We start from the raw sequence: 17534 nt of genomic DNA, 5'->3' as shown, positions 1-17534 counted from the left end.
AGAAGAGGATTAATTAATTGAAGATTCATGTGGGTGTAGGCCTATATTGCAAGTTGTCAGCTCAATAATGCACTTGATTACAAGCTATCATTATTTTAATTTGGATCAAATAATATTATATATATATATATATATATATATATATATATATATATATATATATATAATAAAGGAAAAGGAGCGTTGGAGGTAAAATGGAAACTGTATCACACTGACATGAGAGAGCAAGTAAATGAAGAGAGAGGGATAGAGGGAGCTAAAATGATAAATGCATCTCCTATTTGGGACAAGGTGTCCGTAACTTTCAGGTACTCCAGAAAACAAACTCTCATGCTCTCTCACTCTGTTCTGGGTCACATCGTCTCCTGGGGACGTGGAAGCAGGGCAACGCCAGCCCTCCCCTTTTCTTCATTTCCCTCACACACACACACAGTCTCAATCTGTAATACACTCTTTAATTACTGAGTTGAAGATACTTAATCACAGAATCGCATCTCTAAAATTCACTCTCTGTGGACTCAACCTGGCTGTCGTTGAAAATAAAACTTAAATGTCGGGGAGTTAAAAAAAAAAAAGTTACCGAGCTAATTAAACTATTGGTTTATGATAAAGTTCATCTAAGCTGTACTTGAATGATTTGCATCATGATATACATTTGAATGAAACAGAATTGAATTGAAATGAACCTTATAGGGAACCCTTATACATAGCACTGACTACTAGATTGTTGATGGTTTTATTTAAGCAGTGGTCAACCATATAGGTATCATTTGCATAACCACATTTCACACACAAGGAGGGTAAAATAGGAAGTTGAGGCACTAGTGAGGTTTAAAAACCCAAAGTGAACACAATAACACTCAAGTCTTTTCACAAACTACTTATACATTCCTTTTTTAATATAGATTAAGCCCTCATATTGTAATTATAACATGGCAAGTGAACAGATTGGCAGTTTAGACACGTAAATTAAACATTACAACATCATCATCAAGTGCAACGTGAATACCAGCTCAGTTGCTAAATACTAATTTACTTGTAGTCATTTTCCAAATGACTGACAGCAGTATAGAAGGAAATATAATCAAGACATGAGAGGATATCAAGCAAATGGCACTAACTGATAATAATACATAACATAATAATCTCAAAGTTCCCATATATAGAAATTGTCCTAATATATTTTAGTGCTCTGGGGTATTGCATAATATATCACATTGTATAATGGTTAAGTTAAGCAACCTCTTGCTGGTTCTAAAATGTTCTTATCTAAATGACAGCTGCAAGTGCTACAGTGTGCCTTTTAAAGTGAGTCCACGGCTCAACAAGGTCTTTGGAAGAAGTATTTGGCATAAAATAAATGTCTGAGTGTGAGCATTTTGTTCCCTTGGCGTTCCAAAAATATGTCTGTTGCGTCATGTTAGCTTAGGGATGGTTGATTACGCTCCCAGTCACACTGGGTGGTGATTTTTGAATGTGACGTGAAAATGCATTGTTCTCAAATGATTGCTAACAGATTTAATTGCCCATTTGAGAAGACAAAAGCAGGACGACTGATGCTACAGAACTGTAGCCTCTTCCATAGCATTGACCCACCTAGAGCAGAAGAGAATTTTCACATTATGTAATAGAACATAATATTTTTGAAAAAAAAAAAAAAACAACAACAGCAAAAACCATCTATTTTTTAATTTAGTACTGACCTGAATTAGATATTTCACATAAAACATTTACATATAGTGCACAAGAGGAATAGTGGAATTTATAAAAATGACCCCGTTCAAAAGTTTACATACACTTGATTCTTAATACTGTGTTGTTACCTGAATGAACTATAGCTGTATTGTTTTTTTGTTTAGTGACAGTTGTTTATGATGCCTGCTGTTCCAAATTCTTTGGTTTTTCATCATTTGTGTATTTGAACCCTTTCCAACAATGACTGTATGATTTTGAGATCCATCTTTTAACAATGAGGACAACTGAGGAACTTGTATGCAACTATTACAGAAGCTTCAAATGCTCACTGATGCTCCAGAAGGAAAAATTATGCATTAAGAGCAGGGGTGTAAACTTTTGACTTTTAATGCATTGGGTTTCCTTCTGGAGCATCAGTGAGCATTTGAAGCTTCTGTAATAGTTGCATATGAGTCCCTCAGTTGTCCTCAGTGTCCAAAGATGGATCCCAAAATCATACAGTCATTGCTGGAAAGGGTTCAAATATGCAAAAATGCGTAGGACCTGAAGGAATTTTCTGAAGAACAGTGGACAGTTTAAATGTTCAGGACAAACAAGGGACTCATGAACAACTAAACAAACAAACGAAAACAGCTGTGGATTATTCAGGTAACAACACAGTAAATTAATTTTTTTTTCAGGTCAGTACTAAATAAAAAATAACATGCATTTTGTATGACCTCTCTTATTTTGGTCAAAAAATTAAAATAGATTCTGCAAGGTGTATTTGATCACATGATTTGGTGCCCAAGAAACATTTTGTATTAACACCAAAAAAACTGCTGCTTAACATTTCTGTGGAAACCATGAAACTTTTTTCCATTTTTATAATATTATATACTTTGTTTGTGTGTGTGTTTTAACCTCTGTGCAGTGTGGCTGTCTTGGGCTCTGAAAGTGTAGAAGAGGGTGCTTTTGTGGTACAGCTGAAACATACTGCTCTCCCCTTCAGCCTCTGACCTCACAGAGAACCCCAACAGAGGAAGGGTCTCACATGCAACCCTCTCCTTATGAAAAGAAAAAGACATAAGGAGAGATGAGGAGCTGCATGTTGCAATTTAATGTGTGGAAAAATATGACTGTATACTTTACCTCAGGCTGTGGGTATGTGTAGAGAACTTTATCTTTTAGGAGGAACCACAGGCTCCTCCAACTTCTCTTGCTGTTCCTGCACCTCTGCAGGGATCCACTCATCACCCCATCAGATACAGTCTCCTAGGCAAGAAAACATGTATCACCCCAAATTCGAAAGGAAAAAATAAAACGTTAAAGGGAGGATGGTTCACACAAAAATGAAAATTCATTAATTACTCATTATTTAATTACTAATATTTAGCTGAAAGATATTAATCCAGAGGTTATGGGATACCTGGTTGAAAGACATTTGCCCTTTGCGGCTCTTCCACAAACTTGACGGATGAATGTTTTGGAAGACAGAAGAAAGAGGTCGACTGGAGCTCTCTGTTATTGTAGTAACATCTTTTAAACAAATGCACACACAATTATGATGAGAGTCAAGCATAACGTTTAATTAATAAAACTACTTTAATGAAAGATATTGTGGTTGTACCATGCTTACGCAGCTCAGCATAACAATGATCACACACTTTGGCACGTCTGTTCTTCATATATTTGAGGGGGAATTTGTTTCTGCAACAATCTCTGCAGACAACCTAAAAGCAGCATTAGACGAGAAAATCAGAATAAATCGTTTATGAGTGGTTCTTTAGGCAAAATTAAAATTTGCTGAGAATTTATTCACCATCAGGTTGTCCAAAATGTAGATGAGTTTGTTTCTTCATCTGAACATATTTGAAAAAAATCAGCATTACATTGCTGCAGTAAATGGGTGCCGTCAGAATGAGAGCCCAAACAGCTAAAAACATCACAATAATCCACAAAACTCCAGTCCATCAATTAAAGCCTTGCTGTGTGCTTGTAATAAAACAAATCTATTATTAGGTTTTTAACGTCAAACTGTTGATTCTGGATAGAGCCTCTATCTAGATTATTGATTTCTCCAGTGAAAAAGCCATCTTGTCTAAATCAGGAGAGAAATATGCTGCCCTCCAAAGGCAAAGCGCAGTAACTACACATTTGGTCAAAATTGAGTTAAGGCTTAAAATGGGCTTTGTGACAACTGTTTTGTCTTGTGGCAAAGTCTCCTGGTTCAATTTTGTCCCGTTTCAGAGAAACAGTAGTGTCAAAATTGCAGTAACTACAAAATCCAAACTAATACCAAGGCAAACTGCAGTAAGTGATGTTACTGTGTTCTAGCTTTGTTTTCCCAGCTTTGAGTCAATAAGTCAGCCTTAAAATGGCAACCTAATTAAAAGACTGATACACCTGCTTTTATGATGATGGATATTTTTTGCATAATCAGTAAATATACTAGAACTGGGCAGTTTCATTTGTGTCCTGTCATATTCAAGAATAACGATTTGGATTTCAGTTGTCAGAGTCCATCTTGCTAATCAATTTTTTGGATTTCACAGGTATCTAAGAATACATAAGAATCCTCTTTTTTAATTACTAGCCAAATTATAGCTTTAAGGGTACAGATAGCATTAATAGGAAATCTACATGTTTGAAAATAGCCTACACACACTAGGCTACTTGTTTGTTGTTTTTCTCGTGTTAAAATTGTGTGAATTTTTTTTCAGCTATCGTTTTAAAGCAACCTAGGTCTGTAATGAATTACTTTTTAAATAAAATGAGCAAAACATTCTGTTTAAAAAGGAGCAGATGACTCTTAATATTGAGACAAACATCAATAAAACTAATAAAGTTATTAAAAAAACAAGTAGTAAGAAACACAAAAGTTGGTTGAACACATTTAGTTTGTAGATACTGCACTTTGCTTTTGCAATAGTGTTTTAGTTTTTTCAGGTCATCCAAAGGCAGAGTGCAGTATCTGCATTTTGGTGGTAAAAGGTCACATCAGTTGTCATGGTTTTTATCTGTAAAAAATGTCTTCCTAAGAAGGCATTACATGAATGCATTACCACCAATCTACCCACAACATGTTTGACTGGCTGGTGTAAAAACTTTAAAGGCATTTTTTTCAGTGTTGGCATAGTTACTGCACTTTGCCTTTGTAGGGCAGTATGCATAGATCAAGCACCGTTTGCAAGCGAAAACAGTCCAAACAAATAAGTTCTAAACAAATATGTCAATGGATTTTAATGTGAGAGGACAACAGGGAACTTCACTGGAGGAAGCCTTATTATGGATTATAAACTATTTTGGCTAGAAGAGCTGATTTTAAGTTAGAAAATATTAATGATGAATTTGTTTATTATAAACACGCTGCTTTTATTAGCTGTTCAGACTCTTATTCACTGGGGAGGATTCACTGATGTAATGCTAAATTTCTCCAAATCTGTTCCAATTAAGTAACAAACTCATCTACATCTTGAATAGCCTTTTTAGTTGAACTATTCCTTTAAGTGTGTTTGTACCTTGCCGCAGGCATGGCAGTGATGTCGTCTGTTTGTGAGGCTGAAATGTGAGTGACAGTTCATGCAAACTGTCACCTGGGAAACAGACAGCAGAGGAGGAGCGTTCTCACCAAGACACATCTCTGGACCATCCACTAACTAAAACACAAGACATGTATCATTTTACTCTTTCAGGTGCTGACATTTTGTCACACTGTATTTAAAGTTTCCTCACCCCAAAGCAGTTCACTGGATCTCCTGATACGGGGCCAAGATTCACTAATGTCCGATTCAGTATAACAAACCAGCCGTCTCGTTCGACACAGGAGCTGCGCACAGAAACACACGCATCATTTACACTGCAGACACACACCACATATGTATGCGTGAGTGTTTGAGTCTGTGTGTGTCACTTGCTTGGCAGACAAAGTGATGCTTATATCTTTCACGTCTATCTTCAATGCACTCTGAGCATTCTCTATAGGTGGCTTGCTGACCTGAAAGACAAAAAAAGTGAAAAGGATTTAATAATTATAACTCACTCCCTCTCTGGGGTTTAGATAATTAAATGAGCTCAAAAAAATAGGCACTTAGGGTTCTACGAGAAGATACAAAATTATAAATAGACAAATAAAATACATGAACATTTTTTTTACATTTCCATACGTGTAATAAATGGAAAGCAGAATAAGATGAACATTTTTAATGCATGTTATTTTTACTTGTTTTATTTACTTTTGTAAAATACAATTTTCCTTTCCTTCCTCCTCATCTTATTTAGTTTTATGCATTTTAATTTCTTATTCTGTTGGTTTTTACTATTTATATGACATTTTTGGGGTTTTGAATAAAGTACTTTGTAAACACTGTTTTAAATGGTGCTATATAAACAATGCTTTACGTACATACAACCTTATTTTAGTATTATTTATACAATATTGGAGCATTTCCTAATGTTTTAAATAAGATTTTAATTTAATTGTTTCAGTTTTTATTACAGTGCCTTGCAAAAGTATTCATATCCCTTAATTTTTTTCACGTTTTGTTGCAGCATTATGTTAAACTGCTTTAAATTATATTTTTCCCACATCAATCTACATCTCATACACCATAAAGACATAAAACAGGTTTGTAACAACTTTGCAAATTTATTAGAAATAAAAAACTGAAAAGATCCCGTTGCATAAGTATTCATACCCTTTTCTGGGACACTCGAAATTTAGCTCAGGAGCATTCATATTGCTTCTAGATGTTACTACACTTCGAGTGGAGTTAAACTGTGGCAAATTCATTTGAATGAGTACGATTTAGAAAGGCACACACCTCTCAGAAAAGGTCTAACAGCTGAAAATGCATATCAGAGCAAAAACCAAGTCCTGAGGTCAAGATAACAGATAATAAAATCTGATGCATTGAAGGTTCACAGAAGCATGTATCCTCCATTATCCATAATAGAAGACGATTGGAACAACTAGGACTCTAGAAAATGTCTGCCAGCCCCCATCCAAGCTGACAGAGCTTGAGAGGTGAAAAGGTGAGACAAAGAATGGCAGATAATGCCAAATGTAGATGTGCATAGTTTGTCACATCATACCCAAAAAGACTTGAGGCTGTAAAGGTGCTTCAACTATGTACTGAGTTAAGGGTATGAATACTTATGCAATGTACTTATTTCAGTGTTTTATTTTTAATAAGTTTGTAAAATTTGCAAATCTGGTTTTTGCTTTGTCATTATTATGGTGTATGGAGTGTAAATTGATGTGGGGAAAAACCAATTTAAAGCAGTTTAACATAATGCTGCAACAAAACAAAACGTGAAAAAAATGAAGGGGTATGAATACTTTTGCAAGGCACTGTACATTGTAGCAATTTTGTAAAATGCTTCTGTTTTTTTTTTTGTTTTTTTTATAAATTTGCCTTATTTTTCAGTTTTAATGAGTAATTTTGGTACTTATTTTAGGTTAGTTTTTTTTTTTTGTAGTTTTAGTTAAAAATAACACAGATTATTAGTGTCTTGAGCGCTAAATACAGTGCATTAGTGGTTTCCCTATTAGAAAAGATGGTTTCCAAGAACTATTACGCATTAATAAACACAAGAAGTGTTCATGAATGCTGTCAGCCTTACCTCCATCCCTGCCAATGGTAATCTGTTAATGAGTCTGTATTTGCCATCTTGCTGAGGATATGTGTACAGCATTATGTCATTCATCTGAAAATGTAAAAGGTTAAAGAAATGCATAACATTTACAACATACAAGCACAATTAATTTGACATTTTTGATATTTGCATACCACAAAAATTAATCTGAGTGGGTCACTGTAACAAAGTTACCCACAAGAGGGCGCAAGGACATTGGTTTTGACCAGAAGCTGCTTTGCAGCATCACAGCCCTGTCCACCAGGCAATGTTTGTACTAAGGCAGGTTGTTACAGCAAGGTGTTACAACAGTAATTGAGAACCAACACAAACACGCATTTAAGCTGTGATTTATCAAACAGAGCATACATTTCTACCATCATTAGTCATCAATTACTCATTCTGATGCCATTTTTATGTTTAAACAACTGCCAAAACATGTGCACTTTATTGTGGGTTATCAAACAGGTAGTGAAAAATATAACTATACAGCTAAACAACTAAAATTCAACCTTCTAGACAGGATGTTGTGCAAACACTAGATTCAGATGTGCCTTCCTACCATCAGATACTGCCTGATAAGGCAGCATATTTTGTCTTCTGAAATGTTAATCAATGGTGCATACAAAATGCCAGACTATCTCGTGCATCAAGAAATAAAATATGAGGGACATTTGAGTTCAGCACTCTGGGGGCCACGTGCCTGTCTCAGCACACAACTGTCCGTCTGGCAGAAAGGTCTACAGTATACAGTATTTCTGAAAGGCCATCTCACGTCCATCCTGTCACCCTCTGCTCTGTTATCTTAACACATCACTTTGTCCCCGTTCCCACAGACTTATTCTGGGGTGAGAACAGCACAGCAATAACAATAGCATATGTAGACATAAACACACACAGAACAACATCCTGTCAGGAAACTCTAAAAACAAGTAAAATAGCTAACAAACACAAAGGAGTGACACTAGAGGCTTTACAAAAAGAAAGCAACTGTATCTTACATACTCAACTCGGTTATTAAAAGTTGTATACACTCTAAAAACTTTCTTCCACAAAAAAAGTTGCAAAGTTAATGTAAATAAATTAAAATGACATACCAAGAAAAGGTGACGTGGCTGTTTGCATTTTCTGCTGACCTTCATCAAGGTGCCCTCTTTCACAAACACCTAGGGCACAAATATACATAGACAACTTTACTCATCAGTACTGCTTTAAAAATTATATAATTTGACTGGATGAGTTGTATGTGATAAGTTAGCCATTGTATTTCTTACTCTCCCAGGTTGTAGGAGATCTGTCAGACCCAGAACACTGTGTTCAATATGGACCAAACGCAGGAGATCCGCCTGATAGAGAGAAAAAGAATGCTAAAATTCTCTTACATGGAACAAAAGTGTCATTTACACAAACTTCCTTGGTTCCACACGCATAGACTCTTTGTAAGCAAATTAGACCAACAAACGCATACTCACTCCATTCTTAAAGCTGTCATTGACATGATGAGCAATATCTGAGACCACAACCAAAGCATCTGAGGAGACAAAAAGTAACAGGTAGAGAGGGACAGATTTAACATACATTAAAAAAAAAAAAAATTATAAGTTATTTTTTTATTTAGTATTAAGCTGAATAAGATACTTCACATAAAATATCTTTAATATAGTCCACAAGAGAAAATACGTTGAATTTAAAAAAAAAAAAAAAACCCTGTTCAAAAATTTACATACGCTTGATTCTTAACACTGTGTTGTCACCTTAATGATTTACAGCAGTTTTTTGTTTAGTGATAGATGTTCATGATTCCCTTGTTTGTTCTGAACAGTTAAACCTCTTCAGGTCACACAAATTCTTTGGTTTTTCAGCATTTTTGTGTATTTGAACCATTTCCAACAATGACTGTATGATTTCGAAATCCATGTTTTGACACCGAGGACAACTGAGGGACTCATATGCAACTATTACAGAAATTTCAAACGCTCACTGATGCTCCAGAAGGAAACACATTGCATTAAGAGCTGGGGGGGGGGGGGGGTGAAAACTTTTGAACAGAATGTGAACATTTTATTTATTATTATTTTTTTTAGTACTGCCCTTCAGAAGCTACTTAAAAGTTTCCCAGAAGACAGAATGTGTTAAATTGACCCTGATCTTCACATTCAAAAAGTTTTCATCCCCACCCCTACTCACCTACACATTCAGGTAACAACACTGTGTTAAGAATCAAAACTTTTGAACTGGGTCATTTTTATAAATTCAACTATTATTTTCTCTTGTGGACTATATTCAAACATCTTTTATGTGACATATCTTATTCAGAACAGTACTAAATAAAAAAGTAATATGCATTTTGTAAGATCCCTTTTATTTCGGTAAAATTATTAACATTTAGCAGATTCTGCAAGGTTTATGTAAACTTTTGACTTCAGCTGTATATTAAGTACCTGTATTAAATCAGAATTGAATATATTAAATATTTTCTAAAAAGACCATCTCTATAAGACTGCATATATGATATCGACAATCATCAGAAAAATGTTTAAAATAAAACTATATTATGTCACATCGCAGAACTTAACAGAACATCCTTTTTTTTTTTTTTTTTTTTTTTTTTTTTTTTACAAACATATACTTTCTCACAGCAGCAATAAATGATCTTAATATATAAATGGAGAAAGGCTCGTTTAAAAAGATCATTGAAAATCCATGATGGAGTCAAAGGTCATTTGCCTTTTGTGCAACCATCTAGAAGATCAGAGATATGTTGTTGCTTAAGCAAATGAATTATACACACAATGAGAGATAAGATCAATGGTTTTGTTTGTAATTGCAAACATGTCAAGATAAGAATCAAACATCAGTTTCTTAAAACAGACAAAAACTAAGTTAGGAAACAAATTGGTTTTCTCGTTTACTGTAATCCAAGAGATAGAGAGAAAAAAAAACAAGATAAAAAGAGTCTTTCGTCTGAGTAATGTTGCAATTTACCTTGTGTATTTTCAAACTCTCTGGAGTCTGGTGAGAGGTTGTTCAGGTAGTCTGTTAGAAAAGACAACAAAAATAAAGCAATATTAAGCAATACTACAAGTCTTGGTATTAAAATTCATAAGTATATGAAGTTATTAGTTAGAATATATTGAGAAGTCACCTGTTAGCAGCATACGGTACTGCAGGATGCGCACGATGACCTGCAGCAACTGCTTTTTCAGGGTCACTGTATCATGTAGCTGAGATAAAAAAAATAAAAAAAACACGCTATAGTATGTAATGTGCAACTGAACACACAACTAAAATACATCTACATGTAATCATACAATACAAAACACACTCAAATCACATTGTACAGTTTGATGTACTAAATGATAGGGGGAGGTTGATGGATATGCCTAATAAGAATAGATTTGTTTCGGTTAAAGTTATGAATGAAAATGAAAACAAAGACAACATAAATGCCTTACTGTGCTTTGTATGTGTTCCAGATAATGCAATTTTTCATCATAATGACTGATGTAAGAAGAGAAAATGGAAAAGTCTGTCTTCTTTGCCAGGATGATTTCAGCAATACCTTCATTCTGATCCCTGATGAGTGGAGTGAAATGAAGAAAACAGATGAAATTATGACAGATGGACATCTTTTGTAGATGATAAACAATTGAAGGTAGCATTTGCATATGCATGGGTGAGTGTCTTACCATTCTTTTAAGCGAGTCTCTAGTAGTGTGTGGATATTCTGGTGGAGAGTATAAATATCAGGTACCTCTGTAAACACTGTCATCAGCCTCTCATCAGCTTCAACTGACTATTGTGTGAAAGTGAGGGGGAAAAAAAGTGAGTTTACCTTCATCATTATATTTCTGATTTTTACAACTCTTTTTCTACTGAAAGCCACATACAATGTCAGTAAGAAATATTTGTATGACCCACCTCACAGAGAAGTTGTAAAGTCTTAACATGCCTTAAAATTAGAAAAAAAAGAACTTAATATTTCTATTTTATTCAATCAAATTCAGACATTTTTCAAACACTAAATATTAATTTTTTTTTTTTTTTTTTTTTTTAATTGTGCCATCCACTTGAGCTGTTGTTTTCATGACTTACTGGGCCTCACTATCGAGAAGCTCTTTGGCACTATAGAATGCCCTGGAACAGCTGACAGTCTGAAATAAAGTGGCAGCTGAGTTACAATAAAATTAAAAGAAAACAACACTCATAAAAACACTCATAAAAAGCTTACCAGTTTTTCAGATGCCTTTGTCTTTTTCTCTTGTGTACAAGCCACACCCACAGACACACCTACTGTTCCATCTTGTCTCACATTAGGAGAACAGAAAGTGTAGAGACTAAATAAAACAGAAAAAGTAGAATCATGACAATAAAAAAAAAAAACCTTTTAAACTACCTAGATATGCAACTTTGCAAACTAATATATTTGAACTTTTAAAGGGAACCATGGGTATTGAGACTTAAATGTAAATTGTGTCTCTTACTGAAATATGTAGTAGAAAACCCATGAATGATTTTGGACTATGGGCACCATTATTTTGATTGCATCAAATGGTTGTATTCGGTGAGCAATTGGTGCTACCTGACTCTATTTTACCACAAAACAATTCTTATATATATATATATATATAAAAATATTAAAATGAGCCAAAAAGAATGGGAAGATGCCAGTAGATGTATGACTTCCTAAGGACGCCTCTCCACCCTAGCCCTGTTGGCTTTGTGGCTTTTAGTAGACCACAGCTACTGAAAGAGCTTACAAATGGCAGAGACAAGAAATGCTAGATGCCATCCTGGCAGGACACCACAGGCACTGAAGAACTAAGCACGGATTTCACTCGATATCCAGGGGCATTTAGACTCCTTATGGGAAAAATCGATAGTACGGTATTTGGTATAAGCCTAAGCTTATATCCATCGCCACCTATAAGCTCTTTTAGTAGCTGTGGTCATCGTATTAGCATCTTATTTCCAAGTGTTATTTCCAAGTCTGAAAACACTGATTTGTCATGACAAACCTCAGCATGTTTACATCCTGCCAGGATGGCAGCTAGCGTTTCTTGTCTCTGCTGTTTGTAAGCTCTTTCAGTAGCTGTGGTCTACTAAAAGCCTCAAAGGCATCCGCTTCTTATCGCTAGGAAAGCAGTGAAGACCTAAATTGCTTCTCTTGTTGCCATTCGAGTGAAAATTACAACCAAAAACCACACAATGTGGCATCGTATCAATACATTTTTTGCAGAGTTGTGTTGTGGCAAAAGTGTTACATACCGAAAATGTAAAAGAAAATCCACAGTGGTACTGAAATGAATCCCTATCTTCATATGAATGACATAAAATATTGATATATTTAGGTTTAATTATAAATAAACATCTGTACCTTTCTGTCTCTTGTTCAGATGTCTGACTTTTGCCCTGGAAGCCGGGCAGACTGCTCATATCCACATAACCATCAGTATCACTGGCTGAACTCTGATTTCGTTGACTCTGAATGACTGGATTCAGAAGGCGAATTTGCACATTCTCATAGTGAGAAGCAGCATTTTGAACATTCTCGTAATCCGAAGAGTCTGTATTAGGAGATGAAAAAGATCGAGGTTTGGAAAGGGGAATGGGGTCGAAGAGGGAGTCTAGCTCCATAGAAATAGTGCTAGAAGCCAAATCATTATTAAGGGTGAAGTTTAGTCCCTGTTTTTGTCTATTTTTTTGAAAGACAAAGGATGAAGGGGACATAGGTGGCGTGCAATCTGCACTCCTCTGCAACTCTGGACTGCCCACGTTATGCCTGATAAAATCCAAGCGTTTGCATGACCCTTGCGGACTTGACTCGGACGACGACCTGGAGGAGGTTGAGCGATTATCCATGATGCTTTTACGATCTGATTTCCTAAGGAATCGTAATGGCAGAAGGTATCGCTTGAAGCCAAAATCAGGCTTCTTGCAAGTAGCGGAGATTTCGTTTGGGAGGGATGGAGAACTTTTTCTAATTGGTCGCTTTGTGATGGATGCCAGTTCAAAAGGGGGTGGTATATCAACTCGGGTGACTTTAACTAAGTTTGAGGTTCCTTGTGAAAGACATCCTAATGAGCCTGTCAGCGCAGGTCTACTATCTCCGAGGAAACACTGATCTGTATAGAAGGAGCCTGGGTGTAGCATAAGCCGCCTATTTCCTGTCGCAGGGCTACTCATTAGGTCAACTCTCTTACTGGGGGTTTCCACAGATATAGAGCGAGTCATAAAGTACTTCCTGTTCTGAAGAAAGCCTTTGGTTTGGATTTTTGGCTCTGTTTCTTCATACACATGATCTACTGTAAGTTCTTTTCCCTCAGATCTACTCAAGTTGTCACTTGCACCAGCTTCTTCTTCCCCAATGCTCTCTTCTTCTTGATTTTGTTGTAAACTTTGCCCTTGGCTTTCAGGTTGCTCTTGAATGAGGGAAAGGACATTGATGACATCAAGATTTAAGGCGGCAGGCATGGCTTCCTCTTGCTTAACCACATATTCGCTACAGTGGTTGTGATTTGCATCTGCTACATCATCATCTGAAACCATTTCAGAGCCAGAAACAAAAAATGGCTGAGAAGAAGAGGAGGAAGAATTAGAAAACGAGGTTAGATCAGACTCAAGAAGAGTTTCACATCCACTGATTGATGAAGGACAGTCTGGAGAGTCAATAGCAGCTGAAAGATCCTGAGATGTGCTTTCGTCTGATAAATAATGGTTTCCTTTTTCTTCCGTTTGCTCTTTTTCTAACTGTATTTCATCATCCTCTTCCTCAATGGAAGTTGAAGACAAATCAGAGCCGTTCAATCCCTCCTCCAAAGTAAGCATCATAATATCTCCATTCGAGTGGTCCTCTGTTTCTGCTATTTGGAGAGCTTCTGTATGTTCAAAAAGGTCACACTCGGAAAGTCCATCTTTGTCTGCTAATGCCTCGCCTGCATCACAAATATCGGGGAACATCTCATCTATGCCTTCTTCACTTGAAAACATTCTGCCTGGGACTATACCATTTGGGTAAAAGGCTTCAATGAAAGTTTTATTCATGCAAATTTCGTCATATAGGAATTTGCGTCCATAAACTGCATTAGAAGCCAACTGAACATCACTAGGGCTTTTATGTGATGTTAATAAACCATTATTAGTCGGTCTCCATGCTATCTTCCCAGTGTACTCTATTTCAATCTGCTCAGTCTCTATATTATCGTCCACATCTTTCTTACTGCATGAATCAGATAGTAGGTCCATCGACTCTTCCTCGTCCTCTGACTTAAATGTCTCACCTTCTTCTACGTCCTTCACCAAATCTAAATCAATTCCCTGTGCTAACTCATCCCCGCATCCTAAGTCATCTCCCTGTTCCACTACAACATCTGGTTCTGTCTCTTCTATGTGCATTGTCTTTTCTGTATGTATTATTTTCCCTGTCTTCCTCTTTTGTGACCCCTCCTGTTCCTGTGCTATTTTTCTATGCATTTCCGTCATATGCTTTCTTGAGTTTGGAGGCCTTAGGCTTTTGTTAGTGTGAAGCATATTGAAGTACATGTTTGAACTGAGATGATGCTGAAGATATTTCCTCAATTTGGATGCAATTTTTGGTTTGGGTTCTTGATTATCTCAGGATTATTCAGGAATAGGTAGTTGACATCGCCTCTTTAAGAGAGGATCAGGATGTGTCCTCTGGGGCCCAGGAGGTGCTCCTGAAACACAATAAAAAAAACATTAATATGAGTAGCTGTAACAATTCGGGGCATTAAAAAATATGTCCATCTGCACTGTAAAAATTATTTCCTTAAAGACATTACTAGAAAAAGAAAATACTATATCTGTTTTTGCACCTCAAAATTTGAATGTTTTAATCAAAGTGTCGCTTGCCAAATCTTTGTCAAATTTACTAGAAATTTCTGAATGAAAAGAGTTGTTCAGGGTGGTTTATGCTTTGAGATTTTCTATTCACTGATGAATGATACAGACTGAAGCTATGCACAAAATATAAAATAGAATTGTACGAAAAAAAAAAAAAAAAAACAGACTAGATATCTCATATATGACCCTGGACCACTAAACCAGTCTCAAGTAGCATGGGTATATTTGTAGAAATGGCCAAAAATACATCATATGGGTAAAAATTATAGGTTTTTCATTAATGACAAAAAAAATTATTAAGATATTAAGTAAAAATCATGTTCCGTGAAGATATTTTGTAAACTTCCTACTGTAAATATATCAAAACTTAATTTTTGATTAGAAATATGCATTTCTAAAAACATCATTTGTACAACTTTATAGGCGATTTTCTCAGTATTTAGATTTTTTTTACACCCTCAGATTCCAGATTTTTAAATAATTTTATCTTGGCCAAATATTGTCCCATCCTTACAAACCATACATCAATGGAAAGCATATTTATTCACACCCTTATGACTGGTTTTGTGGTCCAGGGTCACACACACACACACACACACACACACACACACACACACAATTAAAACGTAATCCAGAAAACGCAATTGTTTGAAACATCCTGTAGTGGAAATTACAGTATGTATAGTATTGTAAACATACATACTGTAGCCCATTTAAATTGTTTATAAATGTGGATCTTATAAACTATTGAAAAAAGGTTCATTTTCAAGCTCTGACAGATTTGAACATTTTGCTTTATATTACAAGGTTACAGTAAAACGGTCTACACTTTTAAATTGCATATTTAATATAATGTATAGGCTATATACTTTTTGCCTATTAAGCATATATTTTACCATTTTAACCTAAAAGCCTTTTACTCACAGACTTTTAATGTTAACATAAATCCATTATAGAAAAATGAATTATGATCTACACAAAGTGAAAAATAATTTAAATAGGCTACTGTACGTATTTCATGTTTTAAAAGTATATTACATCGACACAGGGCCAAGAGTGACAGCTGAAGAAACAATCTCATAAGAAAAATTATATGTAAAACATTGGTGGCATTCTTATTTAGCAAATAATACCACACTGCATATGCTCTACATGAGGGATAAACTGAATCTTTACAACTATTTAAACATCTAAACAATGTAAAAGGTAAAATATATAGTATAATACAATGACAAAGAATTCTCGAGAAGAAAAAAACCTAAATGCGCACTGAAATATCTCTAAACTCGATACTATTTCACATACTTTCAGACATTTAAATTTCCATAAAACACATACTTCTCATTGCCTAAATAAATTTACCATACTTTGTTTTCGTTACCACGCTATCATTTTAAAAACTCACCTGCGCTCATTGTCGAACATCGTCTGGTATCTAAGACACGACAATAACGGGTCAAACACGATGAAATCGTAATCCATGAAGAATTTACATGAGATTATAACATGAGATTATATATCCACTACTGCATTCTCCTACTTCATATTGCGATGTAACTGCACAGGACAGCAGGCGCTCAGCACCAGCACGAGCGCGCGCGCACACGCACACACTCATGGACGAGACTTTGCCTTGACTTCCTGAGGAAAGGGCGTCAGGACAAAAAGCAAAAGCAGGACTTTTTAAATCAAGGCATTTTTTTTTATTATTGATATAAGCCTATATATAGTGTATCTGTATAAATTTGACCACCTAGCTCAGGAGCAAACATATCTTACATACAAATTGTTAGATTTTTCCCAGCCTACTGTATATATCACACACTATATATATATCATGAATATAACAAAACATACATATACATATATAAAAACTTGACTTTGGTCAAAGCTATTTGAGGGCAGTATGGCCTTCAGAGGTTTGCTTTACAGGAAATAGCTCTCTTATCCTGCTTAAGTTTCCTCAACAACAGTCATCCAAAGAGCAGGCATGGAGAATATTCTATGTTCTAAAATTTAATTTTCTAAAAACCTTTCCCTAGTGACGATGGAAAAAAAAAAACATTAATACTAAGCATTCATAAAGCACCAAATCACGCACGCACACAGAGCATTAATCTGAGTTTGGAATTCAGATTAGATCAGTGAACATAGAAAAACAGCATCAGGACTACTTACTTATGTCAGGATCAGTCACAGGTTAAAACCAAATAGAAAAAAAAAAATGGCTTTAAAAAAAAACGTTAAGTGAAGCTAGCACTGAGAAAAGGTCTAGCATCATTTGTTTGTTGATGTTAACTTCAACCGCAACTTGTGAAGTGACCAATGAGTTAATCCAGCAGTAAAATCTGCAAATGTTA

General features: G+C 35.5%; 1 protein-coding gene across 1 annotated transcript; it reads right to left on the bottom strand.

Annotated features, from left to right (window-relative positions):
- Positions 1-739: 739 nt before the first annotated feature.
- fgd5b (FYVE, RhoGEF and PH domain containing 5b) lies at positions 740-16734 on the bottom strand. The gene is made up of 21 exons (XM_073851596.1): positions 16580-16734; positions 12689-15008; positions 11543-11648; positions 11407-11465; positions 11233-11263; positions 11001-11107; positions 10767-10887; positions 10457-10535; positions 10297-10347; positions 8784-8842; positions 8586-8657; positions 8409-8477; positions 7300-7383; positions 5592-5671; positions 5410-5503; positions 5196-5333; positions 3305-3407; positions 3104-3213; positions 2827-2949; positions 2599-2741; positions 740-1596 (listed from the first exon to the last, which is right to left on the bottom strand). The coding sequence occupies exons 2-21, from the start codon at positions 14851-14853 to the stop codon at positions 1560-1562; spliced, it is 3831 nt and encodes a 1276-aa protein (XP_073707697.1). The 5' UTR covers positions 14854-15008; positions 16580-16734; the 3' UTR covers positions 740-1559.
- Positions 16735-17534: the final 800 nt, after the last annotated feature.

Source organism: Garra rufa, chromosome 12 (genome assembly GCF_049309525.1).
Source record: "Garra rufa chromosome 12, GarRuf1.0, whole genome shotgun sequence".
NCBI classification, from domain to species: Eukaryota; Metazoa; Chordata; class Actinopteri; order Cypriniformes; family Cyprinidae; genus Garra; species Garra rufa.
The sequence above is the reverse complement of the archived record's forward strand: the minus strand, read 5'-3'. Positions and strand labels throughout refer to the sequence as shown.